The 9121-nt window shown below is 43.8% G+C and overlaps 1 protein-coding gene across 1 annotated transcript; it reads right to left on the reverse strand.

Moving 5' to 3' along the window:
• Window positions 1–16: 16 nt before the first annotated feature.
• On the reverse strand, window positions 17–1455 carry LOC148381563 (uncharacterized). Its single transcript, XM_088362114.1, has 2 exons — window positions 1345–1455; window positions 17–640 (listed from the first exon to the last, which is right to left on the reverse strand). Exon 2 carries the CDS (start codon window positions 629–631, stop codon window positions 224–226), a length of 408 nt encoding a protein of 135 aa, XP_088218240.1. The 5' UTR covers window positions 632–640; window positions 1345–1455; the 3' UTR covers window positions 17–223.
• Window positions 1456–9121: the final 7666 nt, after the last annotated feature.

Raw genomic sequence — 9121 nt, forward strand, 5'->3', positions numbered from 1 at the left:
ATTGAGTCAAGGTCAGTTAAAATAACACTGTTAAATTGTTTATTTGAATGCATTTCAAGATCAGCGTTTAAAATAAGTGCCGTGGCGCCGTAATTGTTGGGGGAAACAGAAACATGCAAGCAAAACCATCATTACGGAAAAAAAAAAATCGCACTGCCTCTTAAAGCTCACAATTTCAAATCTCAAATTCTTTTTCCGCAAAGTCATTTTGTGGCCTTGAAAACTACTCGTTGGGGTTCTTGGTGTCCTTCTCTCTGGCTTCGAAGGTGCTCTTGCTGATGCACACCTCCTCCAGGGCTTCCATTATCTCTTTCATATCGGCAGCCATCTCCTGGTAGCTCTCCTTCAGATCATCCTGCTGCTGTTTCAGCTCCATAGCAGCTGCCAGTAGCTCTTCGGCCTGGACTCTGCACTGGCTCCTCAGCTGCTCCACGTCGGCCAGCATGCTCTCCATGCTGTCCATCAGCTCGTTCAAACCCTGGGCCGTCATCTCGATCGTCATCTCGCTGCTGTCCACTTGACTGTTGTCCTCCTTCATCTGCTTCCATTCCGCCGGCGGCCATTCGGACAGCGTCCATTCCGCCGATGTCCCCGCCACTGCTTCTGGTTCTGTCTTTGAGTCTTCTTCCATGACTGATAGCTGGAAGACAAGTGAATCATTCAACTAGCTAATCTGGTGCGCTTGGGCGCCATGGGGGTCTGCGCCGACCTCTAATCCATTTCTATCCCAAGTGACACCCTCCAGACGGATCGGCAGCCGCCCACAGTCTTGACACTCAGGTGCACCATCGCACCTTGTCGCAATGCAACCAATCTTTGCTCTCCTTTATATTGAATACAGAGCATTCATTCTATCATAATGACTCTATCCAGGAAACTGCTCGAACCTTGGGATACAGATTTTTTTTTTACCAATTTCCATTGCTTGAAAACATAATAATAGTAAAAATAGTGCTGCAAAGGTGCCTAGCCTTTAAATGTGTGTCGAGATAAGGAGGATGACCTCACCACTTTAAGTCTCTTATCAAGGCAAGACAACTTGCTCCGCAATAGATGACAACCTTTAAATACAGAATTGTCAACAAAAGCGGTTTTAAAACCATTCATTAATTGATATATACATATTTGTTTTTTTAGAATATGCGTAATTATTCATGAAAAGTCTTCAGCAAGTCCTTAATCGTCTAAATTGACTCAGTGACAACTAAAACACATTTTCCATTACATTACAGTTAAAAAGGGAAAAAACAAAAAAAGTTAATCAAACTAATCAATGCAGCAGTTCCACCTAAAATGAAAGAAATAGATTAAACATCACATAGCTAAAATAAGAGAAATGCTTACTTGTTTCTCTGGTTGTTATGTGCGTGTATGTTTCTGCATGTAGACTGAAGATAAGTGGATCCTCTCAGGAACTCGCCCACTGCTCACGAGATACACGCTACACACACATTCTGTCAATATTTGTATTTATCTACATTTATTTTGAGCCTTAGACTTCTATTTAAAATAATATTGAAGCGTGATATTATTTAAATAATTATAAATATTTTGCAAGATAATATTTTCCACTTTGTAATAAAGAGAAGAAATAATTGAGAATGACGATATCAATTTTGCTAAATAAATAGACTGGCAGTTTTGGACAATTTATCTTTTACAAGCATAGTTTATTTCCATATTTAACTGAGAAGTGCGTTCAATTTGTAATTTCCCCAAATATCCGCCAGAGGGCAGTGTTGTAATGCGTTTAGTGCTTTTCAGCATTATCAAGCCCACTGCTCACGAGATACACGCTACACACACAAAAGCGACAAAAATTATATATTATTTTTTAGTCAAGATTTGTATTTATCTAAACTTATTTTGAGCCTTAAACTTATTTTTGAAATATTATTGAAGCGTGATATTATTTAAATAATTATAAATATTTTGCAAGATAATATTTTCCACTTTGTAATAAAGAGAAGAAATAATTGAGAATGACGATATCAATTTTGCTAAATAAATAGACTGGCGGTTTTGGACAATTTATCTTTTACAAGCATAGTTTATTTCCATATTTAACTGAGAAGTGCGTTCAATTTGTAATTTCCCCAAATATCCGCCAGAGGGCAGTGTTGTAATGCGTTTAGTGCTTTTCAGCATTATCAAGCCCGTTTTTTTTCTACAGTGTGTTTTTTGGTATCGAGTCAAGCATGCGATGTTGGAAATGATGTGATTGATTATATTGTTTGTATTTAGACTTTCATGTGATTATTTCCATATTTATGAGAGCCTACTCAGCACATGCGATCATTTAAATTCCAATATTGTGTGAGAGTGTATGTGAGAGAGCTGTGCGGGGGGTTTTAGGAGTATGGATTATTTGCTATTCAGGGAGTCCAGCCAAGCGTGAGGCAGAGGAGAGAAAAGAATCATTGTTGTGGTCCAGATGAGTGTCAGAGGTGCCTGGCGATATAGGGGCTTTTTTTTTTTTAGGGGGGACAAAAACACACTTGCAACAACGACCTGACCCCCATCATCTAAGGTCTATTTTAGAACTTCTCCAAAAAAGACAAAATCACATTTAAATGTGGTTTAGCCCAGATAATCCCCAAACTGCAGCCTCATATTCTGCAAAGAAGACCGAACTGGAAAGAAAATTCCACAAATGGGTCTTTTCTTCAAAGGGGAATTGCACAAACAGTTGAGCTCCACCCCAAGTCTTTTATATCGGGCTCACTTTCCTTCTTCTGGTAAATGGGTGGGATTCACGATCCCGTCCCCCGGGGGGACGAGTACAGCTACATGAATGGCTAATTTTTTTTTCCTTCAACAATGGGACCTCCCTCGCTTCCAGAGAATTACTTTTCCATACTGTTAGTGACGCAATACAGTTCAGATTTTTTAGATTTGACTGGGGGGTGGAATAAAAACATGGCGGCATGGTAATGGAAAAATGTGGGCACCTGTTGGAAGATGCTAGGAATAGCTCCACTTAGCAATACGGTCGGATACTTGACCTCATTCGTTTTGGAACGCTTGTGAAAGTAATGTAAAGCAGAGCTTGAGCAAGGGATGGGAAACATTTCAAAGAAGACGAGAACAGATGTGCCTTTCATGTCGCGACCGCCCTTTTGACAAAAAAACAAAACAGGCCTCACGAATTGACGAAACAATCCATCAGACAAGAACCAAACAAGGAATGTTGACCTAGTTATTGTTGTCGCGTTCAACCCAGTTTTTTCTTCCACATGCTGCCATGTTTGGTGTCCTTTTGGGTTTTTCCTGCCCTCTGCCAGGACCTCATTTGAAGCAGGTTTTCAGACACCAGGGGAAATCTGCTTTGCCTCCCCTCGCAGCTCATTATAGCGTGAACTAATTGCATGCTAACTTTAGCAAAGTGGTAGCCTACTTCCGCCCGTTTGCTATCTGTAAAGTAGGTTGGGGATGGAGCTTGCATTTAACATCTCGGACAGAGGGAAACTTTTACCCGAGCAGTCTATTTTACAAAACAAAATTTATAATATTAGTGAAACCAACTAAGTGAAGCTAGCGTTTGAAAAGATCAGTTAATTCAAGCTAAGCTAATATGGGCTAGATTGAGATAAGCTCTTTTGAACGACGCTACAGTATGGCTGCTCCACGGGGCAACGATGGCATGACACACCCTCTTTGGCATTTCCTGCTTTCCTCATGACCTCATGCGCTAATGTCCATTAATCCCGGCCAACTCTCGACAGCCCATTCTGTCTCAGGGTATGCTATCACAAAGGCTCTCCCACACACAGTCAGCAGAGCATGACTCCCAGTATTTCCCCAGCTGATGGTGGAGATAAGCTTTGGCGTGAGCCGAGGTGTCTCTTTGTACGTGGAGGTCGACGTATAGCTTGGCCTAGGGGAAAAGCGTGCGGCAATGTCATGGCGATCTGTTTCAAATCGTGTAAACAAATGTACACGTTATCCTGCGGGCGTTTTTCTTCCGTCTTGGGGTTTGTGCTGTTCTAAATGATTTGTTGACAACCGGAGGAGTGCTTTTGAAGAGGAGCCAAGACCATAAACGTTTGGGTTGAACTCCAAAGTATTTGACATGTCGGTTCACGTCCAAGCGTAAACGATTATAACCACCTATAACGTTTTTTTTCTTGGAAACCGAGACGCCGACATGCCGAGAGGTCAGCGATGTCAGCTTCGGCTTTGTTTGCGTGTTGGGCTGCTACCTGAGGCCAAATGCTTATCACTGCCAGGATTTTAGCGGTTTCAGTTGACAATGAAGTCATCTGGCATCGGGAAAACCGATATTACATGCAAAAGCCTTCAAGGCCCAGGCGGCCAAACGGACCGCCGGATCGGCGGCGTTATTGTTGACTATCCCGCCATGTATAAATCACACTGAAATTAATAATACAGTCACGAGACAAAGATCTCTTTGGATGGGTATCGGATAGTCCTCAATGGAATAAAATTACATTCTTCATGGGGGGGAAAATAAAGGGCATAGCAAGGAGGGGCTGGGAGGTGGATAATAGACATGCCTGGGGTTCCTCATTGTGACCCCGTTTCCATTTAGGAGACCAATCCAGCGTCTGTGTTTTTTCCACTTAGCTTAGCCGCTAACAGCTGGGGAGATGGTAACCTGGCTTCACCCAAGCTTAATCAAAACAGTCGATGCATTTATTATTTATCGCTCGTCCTGACTGACATGATATAAAACTTAAAATTAATAATTCACTGTGAACCAGATGGGTGCGTGGTCGCTAATGCGTGCGTTAGTCAATCTGCCTCTAAATGAATGCCAGTTGAATGTTTTTTTTGCCCGTATCATGTTTATTTTCTTTTTTAAATCTCGATAGAACATATTCGGAGACTCAACAACCTCTACCAGTACGGTGTAACTTTAAACCAGCAACAGAACAAACCCTGTTTTGGCAGATGTTAGATCTTTCAGATTTACTAGCTTTTTTTATTTACTTTTTTTAAAACAGGGAGAGGCACTTTGTTGGTCATGTGGAGTCAATACTAGATGAAATTAAGAATCATTTCTGTTGGGCACACATCAAACTGGTAGACTTTTTTGTCCGACTTTGAAAATAAAATGATGAATGGTGCGCTCGCAGCTGTCAAGTCACTTTGGCACTTTCCCCATGACGAATGTTTTTAGTGCTGGAATTTGCCCCATGATGTCTTTGCGTTTATGATGTGTAACATGTCTGTCCCTTGAAGATAATCTCAAATTAGCCCCCTCATCTGTACAAAACTCACATTACTCTTGAGTGTTTTGCCCTGATGGGAAAGTTTGGCTGTGTAAAGGCTGAAGGATCAAGCCGTGTATCATTTTCGGTTTTGGTCTGAACCAGAGGACCAAATTACAAGATGCACTTGAAGTTCTGTGATGTCACACTCTGGCTGTTATTCTTAGAAGCGTATCTTGCAGGTGATTTGGACTTGCAATCGGGCCTGTTGTTGATGATACTTTATCTGCTTGTTTTATAAATCCTCGCTTGAGGCAGTAGGAGGGTTGTGGGGGTTGGCGACCTTTGACCTTAGGCCGGTAGCCTTCCCTGCTGGCATGTCACGTCAGGGCAGAGGCGTGACAAAATGGACAAAAGGGGTAGAAATTGAGGCGACGCAAAATGAATAGCGGTAATATATTCTGACATTACCCCCAAAAAAATAAAGTGAAGCCGAGCAAGACGAGATTTTTTTTCTGCTCCATGTAGCTACTTGCTGGTAATCCTTTTCTTACAGTGAATCTGAACGGAATTAGTGGTCATGCATGACTGATAAGCTGTCGCCCTTCCATCATCTCCTATGTCTTACGCTGCACAGCTGAGTGATTTTTATTTTTTTTTTGCTGCTGGCCACACAGGAAAGGGAAATGCGCGGTCTCGGCACGAGCTGGCCGTCTCGCTTGCCCGTTGCTACACGTGCGTGTACCCCATCGTTGACCTTAGCTGGGATAGGCTCCAGCTCGATGTTTAATGTATCCAAAAGTGTTGGCTTCGTGTTTCCTGTTCAAGTCAGGTGTGTATGTTATATAATTTTTTTTGTTTGTACGGGTCCAGCCCACATTTCCACGCCTGAAACTGGCAGCAGCAGACCGACATGCTCAGACGCGTTCTGTGCTGCGATTGTATTTTTAGCTGAGCAGAGATGACTTCCCTTTTTTTATTTATATATATGTAAAACATGACCAAGGTCCCACTGGAATGTCAAAATAGCAATCATGTATGAAGTCTTGTTCATCCTTTTCGAGTGTAAGAGCTTCTTTGTTGCGACCTGGGATGTCATCAGATCTGATTTCGAAGTCTGTCAAAGGGGGATTTGGCGGGAGATTAGACCTTCATTTAAATTTCAACACCTCGGCTGGCAATTACACTGATGACTGGGCCCAGCGGTTCTCTCAAAGAACCCTCGTTTTTATATCTAAGCTCCGGAATGCTTCAAAACCCAAGCGTGTGAAAACTAAAGTAATATTTCCCATAGGAAATCATGTCAATCTAATTAATCCGTTCCAAACACCTCAAACGTTTCATTCGGCTTAATCCTGAAATAAAAAAGACAATTTTGTGGAGAACAAATTGTGGGCTCCCTTGCTTGGATACAGCGCGCTATTCCTGGCCGTATATTCATTTGAATGTACGTGAGAAAGGCGGAGGGTCATAATGACCCATATAAAAAGCAGTGGCGAGCAAGTTGGCAAACATTTCAATGTTATTCAGCGTGCCCTATTAAATTAGAGAGCAGGCAGGCAATGTGATCTGAAGTTGCTCAAATAAATGTTTTTCAGGCTCCGGTGGCAAACATTTACATTTGGCTGCTTTTCTCCTCCCAGCTGGTCGCGTGGGCCGAGCAGCTGCGTTTTTTGAACGTTGGCACGGACCAACACGAGCGGGCCCAAATCTCACGTGTCGGGTGTCTCGTCCATGAAGACGGGTTTTGTCGGTCTTGTCGGTATGTGCGTGGCGAAGGGTGGCGACCTCGCCCTAACAACAAAGTAATTTATCTCCCCGCCATTGAGGAAAAAAAAAAAAGCCCCCCCCTTTTCCTCCAAGCACCCCACCACCAACTCCTCTTTATCCAAGTCTCCCACACAGCAGCTGTTCCTCTCACTTTCCATAACCCCCCCCCCAGCCGCACCAGCCGCACTATGATGCCTTTGTTTTATTGTTTGGCAGCGTCTTGACCCCCCCCCCCCTCATCTGGAGCAGGACAGGGGTCCGACTCCCTCAGACTGCAGCCGCTCAGCTGTATGCATCAGCTTTTAAATATGTTTTTCAGAAAGCTAGCCTTACCGCTAGTTCTTAACACCTTCGTCTTTATGCTGAGTTTGCACTTTTCTTCAAAACTTCATTCAGGGTTGCCAGATTTGGTGGCTTTTCCCAACAATGCGGATCTCAGCCCATATTTGCGGCTCCGCGGGTAAACATTCGTAGCGGCGGGCCGCGCTGCGTAAAAAAAATAAATAGCACGTTGGTTTCCTGCACGGTTTTACGCTTTCCCAACTTTGCGACGTCAACGTCTCGCCTGCGGACATGTCGGGACGATAACAATCAGAGCTGTTTACCCTCCAGGGCCGCTTTTCCTCATCGGAAATAACTCGGAGTAAATGGGCAGAGAGAAGAGAGACGGCGTAAACTGAAATAGAGATAACCGCTTCATGGGGATTTGGCGGCGTGTAAATAAATAAATGCCTATTTTTGTTTTTGGAACTTTCCTGTTATTTCCGCAGCGCCATGTGACGTTGAGTCGGTATGACCGACTGTCCGACAGGTGGTGTCAGCTATTGGAGCTTGCCCCCTCAGAGCTTGAACAAAAGCTGGGGATATTTTGGAATGCCGGCTTGTGTCTGGCTCTTGTCGTACTCTTTGTGTGTTCCATGTGTGTGTGTGTGTCAGTGTGTGGTCAGCTCCGGACTGGCCATTGTGCCCTTGGCCCTCAGCAGATGTGGTTTGAACAATGAGCCGGGTAAATAAAAGGAAGTGGTTTATAAATAGCCCCTTATGTCTGCATGAGTGGTGTTCTGCTGCAATGTGTGTGTGTGTGTGTGTGTGTGTGTGTGTGTTCCTGTTTGTATTGGATAGATTTGACTGTAGAAAGTTGCGATAACGCAGGTGCCGTTTGTTTCAATATCAAGCTAGCTTTTCCGGCATTTCCATAAATTTGTCCTCGCGGTTACTTTCACTTAGCACGGTTAGCATTGCTAACCATAACAGCAGCACCTACCTACCGTGCAATGAATTGAAACGGTGGCGCCTGATTGGCTGCCCGCACATTCGGGTCATTCGAGGGAAGAATTTACCGCTTCTCATTTCTTGAGTGGCAGTTTATATTTCAAGCCCGGCGACCTAGATTCTGGGTTCTGTTACAGCTCCACGGGGACGCGTGTGTGTGTGTGTTGCAGGCCGGGGGTCCGTGCTGGGCAGGAGCAGCCGGGTCTTGTCCGCCGATGCCCTCAATTAACAATAATTTTTCATAAACTATTTTAGCAATCACTTTGGCATTTTCTTTCGGGCTCGCTTGCAACAAAACCCGCCACTTTATTACGTCGGGCAAGATTGGACTGATTGGCGAATAGCACGGAGGCTGAGGGGAAGGGGGGGGGAGCGGCCATTTTCTTTTGCTACTGTAAATAATAGCCCCCGCTTGAGTTGGACGGCCTTCACGGCTCCTTTTGTGCGCCGTGACATCCGAGGTTCCCTAAAGAGAGCGAGCGGGTCTCCAACTCGGCATGGGAACGGCAGAGTATTAGCGCCATCTGAATATGAGGCAAAGTAAGCCTCGGCAAACTGCCAACACACACTCCTGCCTTTTTATTCATCCGACTAAAAGCCACACAGGCAGGAGAGCAAGTCATAATTCACCCCATGGTGTTATTGAATTCAGGTTTTGCCATCAAATTTGTTCTTAAATCCGTATGATGAACTCTTGCTGAATATTTTTTTGGTGGTATTCAACAGTGTGAGTGCAAAATGTTTTTTTTTTAAATATCTCAGGTGTAAAGTGTAAGATGGTGTTGAATGTTCCAAAGTTCCTTTTGAGGTTTATGACTTTATCATGGAGAACTCATGACTCATGAAAGGTGACAAGGAGCAAGCTAGAAAAAAAAAAAAAAAAAAGCAAAGACGTCAACATTTCC

This window comes from Syngnathus floridae, chromosome 19 (assembly GCF_059516105.1).
Source record: "Syngnathus floridae isolate MCC-2025c chromosome 19, RoL_Sflo_1.0, whole genome shotgun sequence".
Classification (NCBI taxonomy): Eukaryota; Metazoa; Chordata; class Actinopteri; order Syngnathiformes; family Syngnathidae; genus Syngnathus; species Syngnathus floridae.

Excerpts from the sequence above, each read along its gene's own strand:
- LOC148381563 (XM_088362114.1), bottom strand. The coding sequence starts at position 631 with ATGGAAGAAGACTCAAAGACAGAACCAGAAGCAGTGGCGGGGACATCG.